The 17702-nt window shown below is 51.1% G+C and overlaps 1 protein-coding gene across 18 annotated transcripts in view; it reads right to left on the bottom strand.

Annotated features, from left to right (window-relative positions):
• CACNA1C (calcium voltage-gated channel subunit alpha1 C) overlaps positions 1 to 17702 on the bottom strand; it is a 631482-nt gene that overhangs the window by 562031 nt on the left and 51749 nt on the right. For 16 of the 18 annotated variants that reach the window (XM_058442545.1, XM_058442555.1, XM_058442554.1 and 13 more), the window contains exons 2-3: positions 9592 to 9922; positions 4701 to 4806 (exon numbers count right to left, since the gene is read on the bottom strand). In XM_058442545.1, the coding sequence (XP_058298528.1) occupies positions 4701 to 4806; positions 9592 to 9922 (437 nt within the window). Of the gene's footprint in view, positions 1 to 4700; positions 4891 to 9591; positions 9923 to 17702 lie in introns of those variants that run through there. The other 2 variants (XM_058442544.1, XM_058442543.1) reach the window with 1 other exon arrangement.

Below are 17702 nucleotides of genomic sequence, written 5' to 3'. Positions count from 1 at the left end.
TTCCCCTCCTACCTCTCAGGCTAAGCCTTCCTGACATGTGGTGTACGACCTTCCTTTGCTCCTCTTCCTCCACCCTCTGCAAACATCACTGTTCTCAGGGTCTAGCTGTGGTCACTGCTACCCTCCCACTCCACCCTGATGCACGTGCTCTGGGCCCTACCTACGGCTTCTCCTTGTGTCTCTCCTCCTGTTGCCCCCAAGTCTCCATCCTCAACATCAACAGTCTCCTGGGCTGCAGGCCCCTGTCGACGGCCGGTAGGACATTTCCAACCTCATGCTCCACGGGCTCCTCCACTTGACAATCCCCAATCGTACGCATCATTCCCTGCCCCTCAAATATGACCTTCCTCCTGAAGTCTTTTTCCTGGCTCCTCATATCACCATCCTGGGAGCCAGCTCTCTCCTCCACCCATGATATCCAACTGGTTACTCGTCCAGGCAAGCTTGCCTCCTAAATCAACTGCCCCCTCTCTATCCTTATTGTCACCACCATCTGGACTCTGGCAAGCTTTCTTTTTCTCTTCACAAACAGTGAGGCCTCCGTCTGAGCCATCTTCCTCATGCTGCAAGAGCACTCCTCTGCCGTTAAAGCCTTCAAGCCTCCTCCTCCTCACCTGCAGTTAAGTCCAACAGTTTACACGGGACCTCAAGCCCCCATCACCTGGCTCTTCTCATTCCCTCAAAACCAGCACCCCTTCCTCTGGTCCTAAAGAATGTGACCACATGTATACTCATGCCTTTGCACATGAGTATACTTCAGCCTGAAGTATCTCTTCTGGCATCCTCTTCTTGAGAGACGCAATGCAAATATGTCAACCTATGTGAAACTTGCCATTAATCCTTTCTCTAGAGCAAAATGACTCAGTTCTTCCACCCTGACACCCTGGCCCTTTATAAGACCTTTCACTATTTGAAACATCTGTTTACAGTTTTACCTTCCCTATTAATCATAGTGCCTATCTGTTGGTATAGATGTTTGGCAAATGATTACACACACACACACACACACACACACACACACACACACACGAGCTAGACCAGTGGAAGGAGAGACCAGAGGGAGGACAGCAGGAAGGAGGTGACTGTAAGAGTCCAGGAAAAAGGCAACAGGGCCTGGGTTAGGTTGACAAGGATGATGATGATGACAATAACAACAATAGTACACAGCACTATTAACAAGACCCAACACTTATCCCTTACTGAGGCGCTCTCCTAAGGGCTTTACATATTTTGGCTCATTTAATCTTCACAACAACCCTATGAGGTAGGTACTGTCATTATTGTTATTTCCATTTTATAAATGAAGAAACTAAGGCACAGGAAGTCTAAACAAATGACTTTGAGAATAGAAAGAAAGCTAAATGTGATGCATTGCAAATTACAATCTCCAAGACTGGATTCCTGCTCAGATGGGCATGGCAAGGGGAAGATGTCAGAGATGGTTCTGTGCGACAGCAAGGCCAGCAATGTCATCAGCCCGGCCAAGGGAAAAAAAAAGGAGCAGCATTCACCTGGGCTATGTTTTGTTTTCTTCAGTGGGACAGGGTCGTGTGGTGGGAGAGCGAATGAGTTCTATTTGGGGCTTGTCTGAGGTACGGGCAAGACATCCTGGCACATATAATTGTCACTGCCCGCCCTACTCTTCCCTAGAACCCTCTGAGGTCACTTCCATTTCACAAGCTGGGGAACTGAGGTTTGGAAAGACTAAATAACCTCAGACTAAGATTCAGACAATCTTTTTTTTTTTTTGAGATGGAGTCTCACTCTGTCGCCCAGGCTGGAGTGCAGTGGCGCGATCTTGGCTCACTGCAAGCTCCGCCTCCCGGGTTCATGCCATTCTCCAGCCTCAGCCTCCCGAGTAGCTGGGACTACAGGTGCCCGCCACCACACCCGGCTAATTTTTTTGTATTTTTAGTAGAGATGGGGTTTTACCGTGTTAGCCAGGATGGTCTCAATCTCCTGACCTCGTGATCCACCTGCCTCAACCTCCCAAAGTGCTGGGATTACAGGCGTGAGCCACTGCGCCCAGCCCAGACTTAATCTTAAAGTGGAGAAGGCAAGATTTGAAGTCAGGTGTGTCCAACTCAAATTTTGCTCTGCCCAAGAGGCCAGTTGTTCCCAAAGCTGACTAATCATTGGCATCCCTATGAGGAATTTTTTTTTAATGCACATCCCCAGACCATGCCCCAGAACTACTAAATGTGAATCAGATCCGCAGGGGTGCTGGGGTCTGCACGGTTGGAGTTCTCTTGGGTTGTAACGATGTGCAGGCCTCAGGGGTCGCTGCGCCGGTCCACAGGCCTCTCCAATGCAGGAAATATGGGGCCAGGCCTTCGGAAAGGCTTAGCACTGGAGATGTCAGTCTTAGCAACAATTTACCTGGAAAGGGAACTTAAACCTGTGGACACGGATGAGCTCCCCAAAGAGAGAGTGCAGAAGACGAAAAACAGAGGGCTCAGGACAGAAGCCTAGTAAACATTCGTGTAGACACAGGAGGAGAGGCTGGAAGAAGCAAGGGGAGAATGTACTTTGAAAAGGGGGCATCTGCAGAGATGCTGCAGCTTCAAGATGCTGTAGAGAGCAAGGAGCGGGAGGTCGGGTCACAGCACTCGCGATGGATTTCTCCGTGGGGCAGAATCATGTTCTGATTTATTAGCTGATGTTAGGTGGTGTTTATTCATCTGTTTTAAGGGTTTTCTGATGCCACCCCCCACCTTCAGCTGGCAGCATTCACTGCCCCAGGGAAAGTGCGACAGTGTGGAATGCAGAGAATGGGGAGTCATCTGCAGCTTTATTGAGGTATCATTACCATACCATAAAATTCACCCACTGTAAGTACACAATTCGATGATGTTTGGTAAAGTTACACAGTTGTGCAAGCAGCCCCACCATCTCCTTTAGAATACTTCCATCACTCTGTGGTGTGATAAAAACCCGCCATCCCTCCCACATCACCTGTACACAGCAACCCCACTCCAGCTCCAGAATAAGTCCAGGGTGACCTCTTGTCCTCTCCTACAAGCCCCTCTGCCTCCAGGAGGTCCAGAGTTGAGGGGTCTCAGCCAGCCCAGGGCTTCCCTCTAGCTCAGCAAGCCAAGTGGCTCTCTTAATCCTCCTGGGAACCCAGGGGTGAAGGGGCTACATGTGGCCATCTCAGGACCTAAGAAAAACCAAACTCCTCTACACACCTTCACCACTGCTTGGGCCTTGAGCAGCCCAAAGCATCATCAGCTTAAGAACAAGATACGGATTCTATTTGGAACGAAGCCTCCTCTTTAAAAGTTGCAGATTAAATGTTAAACTGTGGGAGGGTTGGGAGGACCATGGCAGGGGAAGGAGGTGGCTACACAGGGAAGAAGTGGAACCAAGGGAAGGAGTTCCTGCTTCAGGCAGACACTTTGGCTTGTATTTATTTTGACACAGTAAAGATTTCTTGCCCCTTAAGAGATGAGGTCACGCTTCGGATGGCCTCACGGACGGCGGCCGATGCTCTGCCTTCCAACTCCGGCCATGCCATCACTCAGTGGTATGCCCGGCTTTGAAATTTTTGGAGCCTGTCCCCAACAAAGGGCCCCAAGCCAAGCCACAAGACACCACAGCCCGCAGGCGGTGAACACTTTACCTGCTATGCATCGGCGGCTACCTGAAAACACTGGGATGACAGCTGAGAAGTTAAAATGTGCATCAGAGGTTTTTGCCGAAAGGGCCCAAGGAAATGTCAAAGGTTACAAAACACAAGAACCACCCTGCGATGGCATCAGCCCAGCAGCTGTGGAAAGGAGAATCCTATAAGCTGCCTGCTTCTTTTAAAAACCATCTCATTGGACGGTTCCATCTCAGTAATTAAAGGAAGGTGCTGACGGCAGGGGAAAGACAGTGGCTCTGACGACCAAACACGCCATGTGGAAATCACGTGGAGAGTGAGGGTGTCTCTGCGATGGAGGGGGAGAAAGAGACGGGATTTTCCCTGCGCGCCTTTCACAGAGGCATCCTGGAGCGCCCCAGTTTTGCCAACTGCATGCCAGAGCTCTTTTCCTTACATGCCCAGACGGAGCAAAAGTCTTTGTAATGACTTCAAGCTCAGCCAAAAGTAAACACACTCTCCACTTTTTCCATGGACCAATTCTAACCCCAAATTGCCAGAGCTGGCCCCTCAACAATCCAAATGGAAAGCCGCCTTTCCCAATAAAATAAAGCCCTTCTAACTCAATAATACATGTTGGCTGCAAAAGCAAACGCTCCTAAAAGCTTTCTAGAAATTATTTATCGTGCAGCAACGCTCCAGATCACCTGAGCAAACCCCACCAATGGAACAAAGACACTCAAAGGAAATACAACACACAGTCCAAGAATAAATGTTCGCTGCAGCAAACACCTGCACTCACAACTTTTGCAGCACATTTCGTAGCACTCACGGGATTTGCTACTAAACACACACACACACACACACACACACACACACACACACACACACAGAGCTCACCACCACCTAACTGGAATATTCTTTTGGAAAACAGGCCGGGATGAGACAGGTGCTGATTTGAATAAAGAGTAAAACAGCACTTGGGATGGGACCTCTGCAGGGCTTCTGCACACGCCAAACACACGTTTCACTTCTCTCCCACACTCCATGCATCTATGTGGTCTGAACGCAGTTCTCCATCGAGTGAAAAAGCAGAGACTTGAGATGGTGGACTTACCAGGTTGGAATTGGTGGCGTTGGAATCATCTTCTGGAAAGGGAATATAGATCGCTAAGGCCACACAATTGGCAAAAATAGTCAGTAAAATAATTATTTCAAATGGTCTGAGAAAGGGAGTTAAGGAAGTTAATGCCACAGAAAGTACAAGTGAAACAAACATAATCTACATATTTTTTAAAATGAATCAAAGATTCATAAGAATTTTGTTTAAACAATGCATTCCAAGCCCCTTGTATTCTGAAAAGAAACATATGCCTTTTTAAGTGCTTCTAGTGGGTCCCCGCCAAAATTTTCCCTAATATGTCAAAAGCAGTGGAGGCCAGTCGCGTGCCAGAGTAAACACAGATTTCTAAAAACTTTTTTCCCCTCCTTTTACTTATTTAGATTGCATTGGTCTTCATTCTCCCCCATGTGTGCCTGGGGTTGCCTCCAAAGAGCATGGCCTGCACCAAGCACCCCGTTTCTTCACGGCTTATGCCGAACTGCCTGTGGGCCCATGCCCACCTGGAACGGGGGACATGGGTGGAACAGGATTCTAAGACAGAGAGACTTTCCCTGGGTTTCGTTGAAATTTGGAGATTTTATTTTTAATCTTTTAAACTAAAGTTAAGAATGGTTTCCATTTCTTCTCTCTCATTCTCTGACAGGTTCCAGGGATCCTGAAGACCCCCAAGAGTATGGCAGGGAGTCTGTCCTGAGTGCAGGGAAGGAAAGCTGTCTCCTCTTTAAGGCTGAGTCTCACAGACAGCACAGAAACCCCTTTGGTCTGCAGAGGTCCTGCTTCAGCAGGCAAAGCTTTGATTCCAAGGCCTCCTGATTTTTCCTTGGTGTGTGCCGGGCTCTAGTGGGACAGCCCGAGGTTCCCTCACCAGTAGCAGTGCAGGCAGAGGTTCCCATGCCCTGACTTCATCACATTTTCAGGGCAGGACACGCTCTCAAGAGAAAAATGAGCTAATGTGCTAATACCCCTTCCAAAGGGACCACCCCACACCCTCCACGGAAGGCCAGCAAGAGGAAGCTTCCCAGGAAGGGCCCGTCTATGCTCTTCCAGCTCCACTCCCCCCTACCCCACTCCCATTGCCAAGTTTGCAGCCCAGTTCATGGAGTCTCACAGGAGGAGGAGGAGGAGAAGGAAGACAGAGAGGGGTGGAGATCCGGGGTGAGGGGACCACCATAACTCTCTCAGGGAAATCCATATTCACAAAGTTAGTGAATATTGAGGCAGAAAGAAACCTTAGAGATTATCTAGTCTAACCCTCTGAGGCCCAGAGAGCCTGAGAAACTTTCCCAAGGCCCCACAGCAGGTTAATGACCAGCTGAGACTAGAGCCCAGATTTCCCGATCACCAAGTCCAGTGTTCACTCCACTGCCACAGACGGCCTTCTGACGTGTTCACGGGCAGCCCTGGGCCAGTGTCAGAGAATTCTGAACTGGGAGGAACCCGAGTGATTATCTTAGCACTGGTGTCCCTAGCCCTGCGGGCGCTTCTGAGGATCCATTTTCCTGTAGAACATTTTCTATGTCCACTGTGATATCAAAAAAGATGCCATACAGTGGACCTGTCAATCTCCCAACTTGCAGGCGTGAAGAGTAAAGCAGCCAGTCCAAGACCCCAAGCTGGCATATAGCAGAGCCTGAACCGGAACCCAGACGGACTAAGCTTTCACATTCTGCTGCCCTTGTGTTGGATGAGGCACAAGTGGTGATGATGGGAGACAGACGCTGATGCTGGTGCTGGTGCTGGTGACAGTAAGGACAGAAGCTGACCTCTGCCAAGAGCTTGCTCAGTGCCAGGCACCGAGAAATGCCCTGTGTGGACTGTACGCTTGTGATCCCCACTTTCTAAATGAGAAAACTGAGGCACAGAAGGGTCAGATGTTAACTTGTGCCAGGTCACAGAGCAAGTAGTAGGATGGGATCCAAGCTCAGGCAGTCTCAGTGTTAAGGACTATTCTACGCTGATCCACTCTAAAGTTACCTTGAAGCCTCTGTAGGCAGTTTTTAGCCCTCCTACCGCGCCACCTCTTGCCTCCCAAACCTTTTCTCGCCTGCTTACGAAAGTGACACTGAGCCCACAGGCTGGCCAGTTTCATTCCATCAGCTGGTGCCTGTGCTCTCCCCATCGGGACAAGGACGCAACAACCCAGCCAAGCCAGACCCATGAACACACACCCAGAAAATGTCACGTCACTGCCTCCGCCACAGTGGGGGACAGCTGAGCTTGGGGTTTCTGGCACTATCAGTTCCCTCCCCTCATTCAGACTATCCACCTATCCATCCTTCACTTTATGCTAAAGGCACTGGGCTAATGCCAGAGAAGATCATGTGTAGAAACCAATCAGGCAGAGAACAAAAGCCACTGGCTGCAAAGCAGAGAACCCAGGTAAGCCCTGGGAAGTGCTCTGCGCCGCCTTTTGAGGCCCAGATTACTTTTTAAACTGCTTTCCCTTCCTGATGACAGTGTCAGATTCCACTTTTTCAAGAAGAACTGGCTGGCTAGTACTCCAGGCTATCTCCTTCCCTGTCCAGCCACTCTTCCCAAGCAATCTTGGAATGCCAACCACCTGGCACTGCTAAGGCTGGGCCCCCTTCCTCTCCTCCAGGTGGGAAGGCACACTCCCCCGGAGGGGTGGCCACAGCACCCAGGGAGTAGGTGTTAGGCCTAGATCCAGGTCCGGCATGTCCCAGTGCACCTGGACTGCAGCCCCTGAACATCCTCCCAAGTAACTAACCGGTCCTACCTGGTATCTACTAGTACCTGCCTAGTCCTACCTAGTACTATGGATGCATGGGGTGTGGGACGTGCATGGACTTTGGGGTCAGGGGAACCCGGATTTGAAGCCCAGCTCTGTCAGTCACCAGCTGTGTGATTTAGGGCAAGTCCTTTGGCTTCTCTGGGCCTTGCTGCCCTTCTCTCAGGGGTGCCTGACCTGCAGGGCCCTCAGCTCTCCCACTCCCTGACTCCACCAGGAGCAGCTATGCAAGCAGTCCTATGGGGCTGACTAAAGCCGAGCCTCCCACCCAGTCCCCTGGGCACTAAACCCATGCTTGGCCACTCAGGCAGGCCAGACAGGCAGCTGCAGCCACTTGTTTTGAAATGCATTTTCTTAAAACACTTTTAAGCTGAGGGGCTCAAACATTTATTTATTATTATTTATTTATTCGAGACAGAGTTTCACTCTGTTGCTCAGGCTGGAGTGCAGTGGCGTGATCTCAGCTCACTGCAACCTCTTCATCCCGAGTTCAAGCAATTCTCTTGCCTCAGCCTCCCGAGTAGCTGGAATTACTGGCATGTGCCCCGAGGCCTGGCTAATTTTTGTATTATTAGCAGAGATGAGGTTTTACCATGTTGGCCAGGCTAGTCTCGAACTCCTGACCTCAGGTGATCCACCTGCCTTGGCTTCCCAAAGTGCTGGGATTACAGGCGTGAGCCATCACACCTGGCCTCAAACATTTATAGAACTAACATTTCAGTCTCAACAGAAACTTTCATTATCTCTAGGCTATCTTCTTTCAACCAGTACCCGAGACTTTTAAATCTTTCCATAGAAACTCACTGATGAAGCCTAATGCTCCTATCCTGGCCCTTGAGAGACATGGCAGGCCTGCCTGGATGAATCCTTATTAACAAAATTCCCACAGTCAGTACCAGGGTTCTAGCCCCATCTGTTCCTGACCACACGACCCCGGAGAACCTCTCCCGTGGGGCTCAATTTCATCACTCGTGGAAGTGTGGGTGGAACTTCAGCACTTAAAGGTCCTTTCCGGGCCAGGCACGGTGGCTCACGCCTGTAATCCCAGCACTTTGGGAGGCCAAGGCAGGCGGATCACAAGTTCAGGAGATCGAGACCATCCTGGCTAACACGGTGAAATCCCGTCTCTACCAAAAATACAAAAAAATAGCCGAGTGTGGTGGCGGGCACCTGTGGTCCCAGCTACTCAGGAGGCTGAGGCAGGAGAACGGCGTGAATCTGGGAAGTGGAGCTTGCAGTGAGCCGAGATTGCGCCACTGCACTCCAGCCTGGGTGACAGAGCGAGACTCCGTCTCAAAAAAAAAAAAAAAAAAAAAAAAAAAAAAAAAAAAGTCCTTTCCAATTTCTACAGCCCCAGGATTCTGATGAAGGGGCTTGTAACTCCACAGTGAGAGCCCAACCCTTCAAAGCCACTGTCTCTGAAGGACCCATTTGCTTGTTTCTATGTGGACAAACAGAACACTTCCAGACAGTGTTCTCAACTTTGTCTGCACATTAGAATTACCCAGAGAGTTTTCTGTTGTTTTTCGTTGGTTTGTTTTTATGCCTAGGTGGAACTGAGTGGTCTGTAGTTTGTTAGAACTTTCCAGGAAACTCTAATGTGCAGTCACGTCTGAGAACCACTGCTTCGGGGCCCTTGAGCCAAGAGCCAGGGGCCCTGACCGCTACACTCTTGCATCTCCTGAGCCCCTTCACCCTAGAGAGAGGGAAGGCCATGAAACCAGCCAGCGCCATGGCACAGGAGGGAAAGAAGGGAATGAGGCAGCATGTAACTGACGACTGTCACCCCAACCCATAAATGGGCCCCTGGGCAGGCTCAGCTACAGGAGATGATATTTCATAAATCTTAGGCTCATTTTCTCAAATGTTGCTTATTATATGAAAAAAAAAAAAAAAACCCAACCCAAGCAGTTTATTATACAAGCAGATTGCTGGGCCCCGTCCCCAGAGATTCTGATTCATCCAGTCTAGGGCGGGGCCCAGAACTCTGCATTTCACGGCACCCCAGTGATGCAGATGCAGTAGGCCCAAGGCCCCGTTTGCAGCCCAGCACCACTGACACAGCCTGTGGCCCAGGGAGCCGCGGAGAGCTGGCCCCAGGGTGCAGGTCCCAGGAGCATGCCCAGCCCAGCGAACAAAGGATATTTCCATTCGACAATGCTGATGCAGGCCCTCCGGATGGGGTTCTTCAGGGTCAGGCAGAGCAGGGCTCGGGGCGGGCGTGTGGCCGTGGTGCTGCCCTGCTTCTTGGGTTTCCCATATTGCTGCCGCTTCCGCTGCGTGGAGCTGACTGTGGAGATGGTCGCATTGCCAGCGCTGCCCATCAGCTTGGCCTGCCGGGCTGCGTCGATGGCCGCCTGCCAGGACAGGGCAGCCCCCGGGGTGGGGATGTGCTCAGGGGCCAGCCCCGCTGCCGCATTGGCATTCATGTTGGCATGGGCGGGGCGTGGGCTCCCATAGTTGGAACCTGTAGCAAAAGAGAAAAGAACACAACAGTTACTAGAGAGAAAACAAGAGCACTTCCGACACGCTCTGGACCCCAGATTCACAATTGTTTCAAAACCTTATTTCAAGCTATTGCAGGCAGTTAGGAGGTGGCACGTGGAAACATGAGTGTGAGATGCTGAGGGAAGAGGGCCAAGATCGTTCCGGTCCTGGTTCAGCTGGGTGGCCTTGGGCGTGTCACTCTGCTCTAGTCTCCTTGCCTCACCTTAGGTGGGCAAGAAATGAGGTCCGTGCATTACAGCACGTATGGACCTCAGCAAAAAAAGACACAACACGACACATTACCTACAAGTTAAAATACGTATTTTAAGAACCCATGCAAATGAAAGGATATTCATGAAATCGAATAGAATGATTGTTTAAGGAAGGTGAGGAGGAAAATGAGCGTAAGATATGCGGGCAAGGAGGAAGCATAAATGAATGAGTGGGTGAATATGAGAGGTCATCGCATGAATCAATGATGAAAAAGGTACAATGAACTGGAGTATGATTCACTCAACTCTCTGCACCTGAGTTCCTATAAACAAAAATAAATATAATAAAATGAGAAGGCTGGACTAGAGTAAGGTCACATCCAGCTACCTCAAAGCCATCTGGGCTTTAAGTGTTGGTTGACCGGGAGGGGCTAGGGGAGCTGTGATGGTTTTAAATCACGTCAACAAATCCCTTTATATCTGACATCCCTTTCATTGAGAAAGATCTAGGCCCTCCTCTTGAAATGAGGTCAGCCTTTGGTGACTGTTTTACCAATAAGGTACAGCAAGTGACACTGTGTGACTTCCAAGGATAGGTTAAAAAAAAAGGCCACATTGCATCCCCCTGACTGTCTCTGGATGGTCATCCTGGAGGAAGCCAGGACCCCACACAAGGCAGCCATTCAGCCCTGAGCTGCCATGCTGTGAGGAAGCCCAGACTAGCCTCAACAGAGAGGCCATGTGGCAAGAAAGAGTCCTGGCCAGCCCCCAGCTGCTCCAGTCACCATCTGACTGCCACCCCAGGAGAGACTCCAAGTCAGGACTGCCCCAAATCTGTAACTTTTTGAATTACTGACCCACACAAGAACTTCCTGAATTCCTGACCCACAGAGACTGAGCAATAACAGGGTGTCTGCTGTTGTGAGCCACTTTGTTTTGGGGTGATTCATTAGACAGCATTTGCTATCTGCGAAAAGGAGCTGTGAGTGGCAGGGGTTGATGGGGTAGGGGAGAGGGACAATGTCAGGAAGGAAACCTGATTGGAACCAGTGCAACCCAGGGCTCCAACCTGCACAGGGACAGCTGCCCTGCTCTGGTGTCTAGGCAACGAAGCCTCTGAGACTGTCCCTAAGACAGCACATATGCTTGGCAAACACTCTTTGGCCTGTTAGGCTGGATGCCTCGCTCTAGAGTCTATAAGGTTTGCCAAGCGATCAGCTCAGCCTGGCCCAAACCTGAATCTCCCAGAACACATGCGTGACCTCGAGATGTGGTACCACTAGTCAATTGGCCAGGTGCCGCAGGATCAAGAAAAGCCGCAGAGAAGAGGGTGCTACTGTGGGCGGTGAGGTTGGCATCTGAGGACATTTCAGCTGCCCGGGAGACTGTGGCCGGAGCAGCCAGACCAGTTGCACATACATGACCTCCAAGGCCGCCCACAGTGACCTTTTCTGGTCCATGTGCACACGGTCTTCCGGGGAAGCTGCTGGGTCCCAAGGTTGCTGGCTCAACCTTATTGACCCCCTCCCTCTCCTCACCTGTGACTAAGACACAGATGAACACTTGGCGCCTCTCCCAGCCGCCTCTCCAACTCTTATCTTGGGCTGATCCTTCTATGTTTGACCTCCAAGATAACTTTGCTCCCCATGTGACCTGATTTCTAGAACCTATCACCCCCACCTCCACCCCTGTCCCCACAGGAACCTGTGAAGAGCACATGACCTGGCTTAGCCATGTGAACATTTTCACCTAGAGAGAGTCTGCCCCAGAGGCAGAGCCCAAGCAACCTCACCAGATTCCTCATCCAGCCACACCTGAAGTTAGCCCTTACCTGAGCCACACGCAGGTGAGACAGGTATGGCCTCTTGGGGCTGACCTCCATTAGGGCTGTACTGCAAGGCTGGCTGAGCCTCCCCTTCTGCAATAATTTTCCCCCACACACTGTGATGTTTAAGTGACTTAAGTAACTTAGCCGAAGCTACTGTGAATTGGGTCTCTGTCCCTTGCAACCAAAAAACGACCTAATATGCTTGGTCAGTGCCCAAAGCTTGGACCTGGTGGGGCTGTCATTTCTGCTGGACTCCAGTCTATATCCTTTTCATCACACCAGTGACAGACAATAAGTTTCAACTTTTATGCCAATTGATTGACATCAGTGTCCACAATGCTATATACTTAAAGGATTCTGAGGATGATAGATTAGTGTTGCCCACCATGGGCACAAAGGGCAGGGAATGGCATCACTCATGCCACATAGCTACCACCCCTGCATGATCCCAAGACCCCTCAGGTCCTCTTGGAGACCAGCTGGTCAGCTGCCTCCTGTCCCGCAACAGTTGCCACCTGCTCTGCCACCATCTGGCCCCTGTAGCATTACAGCCCCGCCTTCACTCCTCGAGGCCTGGAAAATTGCCCGTCTGCCATACCCAATTCATAGCCACATTCTCAATGTGACACCGACTCTCACCTCACCATATATTCCCTTCACCTTCCTCCTGTTCTCTGCCCCAGGGATAAACTGCATTAACCAGAACATCAGACTCACGGAGGACGTGACACTCCCTATAATGAGACGTCTTGTCTCTCCCGTAACTCGTCCCCGTCCTCCCTGCACTCGCCATGTAGATCCCAAGCCTAAAGTGAGGAAGACCCCAGTAAGGCCGGGACCTTAACCTTTCTCACAAGATCCAGCAGGAGAAGAGGTAAAGAGTGCATTTGAATCCATAAAGGCACCCAAAGCATGAGAACTGCTTGAACACCCAGCAAGCATGCGTGTCTCCATTTAACACATAAGAAGACAAAGGAGTGTCTGACTCACTAAAGGTCACAGAATGGGGCGACGGAGGGTTGCTGCAGCAGGCACAGGGCTCACGGCAAGCTGCTAGACTCTCCTCCTGCCTCCTCAGCCCTCTCTCACACACTCCACATGCACGCACACATGTGCTCGTGTACATGGTGACAAACAAGGTGCACACCTCCTCCTGGGCTTCTCCAGGCCTCGAGATACAAGGGGCTGGATTTCTGACCCCAAGAACATTCTTTCTGTTTACTATGATCTCCACGTGACAGCATCCACTACACCACCTGCCCCCGCAGTAACCTCGGGGCGCCTCTTAGGCAAAAGTGGAAAGCGCCCTTTTTCCATCTGCTGCACTGGAGCCACTGAGCTCCTCCTGCCTCTCTGGCTTGCCAGGGAAGGCTGGAACTCTAATTTTGCTCCATTCAATCTGTGGTATATAATTTTTTCTTCCTAGACTCTCTGTTTGGCACTGACAAAATTTAATAGACTATTTTAGTTCCTAGACTAACTTCTCCTTTTCCCTCAGATACGTAAAAGCTGCCCTGTCCCCAACTGTTGGCATTCCCAGCCCCCAATTCACTCATGGTAAGCCCTCCACAGCTCACGCCTCCCCCTGAGATGGCTGTTCCCAGACCTTAATCTTTGTACTCACCCCCATGCATTGCCCTTAATCCCCCCATCTCATACGGGCTGCCAGTTCCAAAAACCAAGAGTCCCAGGAGTTTGGGGACAACACTTGGAAAGAGGGCAGGAAGCCCCAGCCTGAGAACACATCCACCACCCAGAAAAGCTGCGTGAGGGGCGCGTCCCCGTACCCGGAGCACGAGGTAGAAGCTTCCAAGACGGCAGCTGGCTGTGCAGAGCCCCGGGGCAGCTCTGAAAACCACATCCTGGTGGGCTGCCTTCTGAGCCCTCCCAAAACTCCATGGGGGGACCTTATTTATATTGTAAACCGTTCCCAGAGCGCAAGGACCTCTCTGGAGCACACCATCTGGAGAAAGCACATAAGAACCAGCCCGTGGGGAAAAATGGAATGTCAACCTCTCCCTAGCCAGAGGCCAAGAAAACAACCTACACTATTTTGGTCCTGGCAACTCTGAGCATTGCTGTGGTCCCATGACAGGACTAGGGCCCTGCACCGGAACGCGGAGCCGCACACAGGTGAGACAGGTATGGCCTCTCAGGACTGGCCACCTCTGGGCCTGGGCCTCCCCTTCTCCAGGTAATTTTCCCCACCCACTGTGGTAGATCCTCACCCTGACCTGAGACATATAGACCAGTCTATAGCAACAGTGTCTAATACAATGTTTACATAATGGAAGCATTCTCTAGTCCTAGGCTGTCCAGTACCCTAGCTACCAGTCATATGTGGCTCCTGAACACTTGAGATGTTCTATGAGTATCTCTGGGTCACCCACAACGGGGTGGCACAACTGCCCAAGACTCCCAGGAGTGGAAAATCCCCACCTCTGGCTCGGTGTTTTGAATCCAGAGTGCTGCCATGAAGGTGGGGCAGGCAGCATTGTGTCCCTGATGGCTTTTGTTAGCGCGAAATCACCACCCAATGCAAAGAGATCAATGTTCAAATTATAAAGCTGATTCAAGGCTCAGGCTCCTGGCTGCCAGCTGAAAGGATGCCACCATTTAAGTCTGCTCTGGCTCTGTCTGACTGGGCCATTTCCACGGATGCTCCCACCCTGAACAAGGCCCTGAGCAGCTGCCTGGCAGATCAGGCCACACACCAACAGGTAGGTGCCCCCCAGCAGTGACCTCATCCCCAGACGTAAGAAAATGCCTCCCACCTGTCGAATGGCCCAGCTCCCCTGAAGACAGCATCTGCGTCCTCCTCCTGCACCCAGGTGCTGCTGCTGGGGACCAGGATGAGGGCAGGACCCCAGCACAGTCTGGCCAGCCTCGTGTCATTCTGCTCTCCAAGGGTCCAAGTGAGGAGTCCAAGTTAGGAGTCAGTGGCATGTGCTTCCTGGGTGTCCCCTGTGAGCGAGGGGCTTGGTACTGGGGACTTGGAATGTATTCAGTGATGAAACAATTGAGTTTTTTTTTCTTTAATCCATCTCTATTCCTGCACCTGATTCAGGGCCGTATCCCAGAAAATGCTCAACACTGTTTGCTAAGGACTGTAACCGTAATGTTGCCGTGATACAGATGAAGGTGGACTACGGTGATGCTGTAGGAAGAACACTGCTGGCATCAGTCCACCCAGCCCTAAAGAAAGGGCATGATATAGATGAAGGTGGACTACCGTGACGCTGTAGGAAGAACACTGCTGGCGTCAGTCCACCCAGCTCTAAAGAATGGGCTTATTCTCAAGCCACATGCTCTTCTACTGATTTCCTGGATGTAACCATGGGGGAGAAGTTCTGAGGAAAGGGGCTGTGAGGAAGATCTCCGTCCTAGTCCAGGCCACTACCTATTTCTTGCCCACAAGTGCTGCAGTAGCCCCCCTGCCATTTCCCCCAGTCCACTCTTGGCCATCGCCAAGCCAATCTCCATGCAGCAGCCAAAGTCACCTTTTAGAAACAGAACTCGTAAATTGGGCCCTGTCATTCCCCTAGTTAGATCCCTTCAGAATCCAAACTCCTTGTCACAGCTTACAACACCTGCACAGACTGGCCCTGGCCCACTTCTCTGAGTTCACGTCACTCCCCTCCGGGCCGGGTCCGATGCACTCCTGACGCAGTGGCTCATTTCACGCCTCAGACACGCTCAGCTCTCGCCTGCCGCCGTGCCTCTGCATGCACTTAGAATGTCCTTCATGTTCTTCCCTCTGCCCTTTGCTAGGCAATCCCTTCTCACGTTTCAGGTTTGGGCTCAGGTGATCCCTTCTTCAAGGCCCCACTCCAAATAAGCAGAAGTCAAACACTAGCTGCCAGTGTTCTCCCCACTTCCCTGCCTCCAAGCCACGCTTGAATAAACATGCCCAATGCCCCTGGCATTGGAAAGGGACCCCGCAATCAGCCATGTGTAGGAAAAGGTCTGGGGCTACCAGCCTGCTTCAGCGGCAGTCACCCTGCTTGGCTTTGGTGCCTTCTGTGAGCACAAAGGCAGGTCACTCCTCCACCTTCGTAGACACAGACACCCACACTGATTTAGAGAGGGCGAGCAGCCACAGCTCACACCTAGAAAGGGAAGAACTGCAATGAATTGCTCCCTAAAGTCCTGACCACTGAGCGATCTCTGCAGGACAAAGGAAATGCCTTCTCTCAGGCCAACATGTCACCCAGAAGCCCACCAGGCTCTTGCTGTCTGTCATCTTGCTGTAGTGACAAGGGGCCTGCATTTAAGAGCATAGCAGACAGCCTGGAACAGAAACTGGACTTTCTCCGCCCACTAAAGACCCAATGACTAGAAAGCTGGGCCATTAATCTTCCCTATCTATTGCAGTACAGAGATAGCTGGAGGACGTGAACAGAGAGGACACCGTCTCTTGGCCTCAGACGATAACCCGAGGCCCTGTCATCTCAACCCCAATGGCACTCCTCTCTGGAAGGATGGCGTGTGCTGGGCACCATGTGGTGGGTGGGAGGCTGGTAAACTTGCAGTCTCAGCAGCTCTCCCACCTTCCTCCTACTGTGCCGCGCTGGACTGCAGGGGCCTGAGGGCTAAACACAACGGCTCCCAACCTCCCCTGGAGCGAGAATTCCTGACACAACTTTCGCCAATCAAGAACTGAATCAAAACTACGTCAGGTGGGGAGGCGTCTATTTTGCAGGTATCTGGCTGGCAGGACCACGCCAGTGGCTTCCTGATTCCTGGATCATGCATAAGGTGGTGTGATCCCAGAGCCAGCCCTTGGCACAGTGGCTTCCAGGTCCCCCAGCCTCATAATTGTACCCGAACCGCAGTTCCCTCGGGGCGCCTGTTCTGCAGCGTTGTTTGGGAATCACTCCCACAGACCCAGCCTAAAGCCTGCTCTTGCAGCACCTCCAATTATTGTATAAGCCCCTCATTTCCTATACTGAGTATCTTTCCTCTAAAAGCGGCTATAGAAGTTTCTGTTATAGGCCTGAACCCTGACTGAGATATATAGACCAGTCTGTAGCAATACTGTCCAATACAACATTTACAGTAACGGAAATGCTCTATAATCCCAGGCTGGATTACAGAGCCCCGGCGACCAGGCACATGCAGCTCCTGAGCACTTGAAACGCAGCTAGCACATCTGACCAAATGCATTTTGCATTTTACTTAATTTTCAATTATGGTACATTTAGATAGTCACCTGTGGCTAGAGGCTCCCACACTGGGCAACACAGGTTGTGCTGTATTAAGAGGAAGTCCTCGTGGGAAGAGCACGGTGACGAAGAAGTGTGAGAAGTGGGGAAGATGACGAGCAGAACACTGAATTCAAAATTGTGGGAAAACTTTTTAAAAAGGCAATTGAGAATGAATTCAGATGTTGATGGGTGGGTGGATTTTCTGATCAGGAATTAACCACCCTATGCAAAAAGACATATTTTCAAAGCATAAGAGATTCTAAGACCCAACAAACAATGTAGAAACCAAAAGTCCTTTTTCAGTGTCTAATACTCTCATCACATAAATGAGAGATGACTTTCTTCTCAATGGCCAAATGGGGAAGCTGGCATTCCCCTCCAGCCTAAGCAAGAGAAATCCTCAGGACGCCCAGCTGAGGTGGAAACCCCCCCAAGGGTGGGTGCCCAGTGGCTTCAGGACGCCCAGCTGAGGTGGAAACCCTCCCCAGGGTGGGTGCCCAGTGGCTTCAGGAC

Source organism: Hylobates moloch, unplaced genomic scaffold, assembly GCF_009828535.3.
Source record: "Hylobates moloch isolate HMO894 unplaced genomic scaffold, HMol_V3 SCAFFOLD_8, whole genome shotgun sequence".
NCBI classification, from domain to species: domain Eukaryota; kingdom Metazoa; phylum Chordata; class Mammalia; order Primates; family Hylobatidae; genus Hylobates; species Hylobates moloch.
This window is presented reverse-complemented; position numbering and strand designations above follow the sequence as displayed.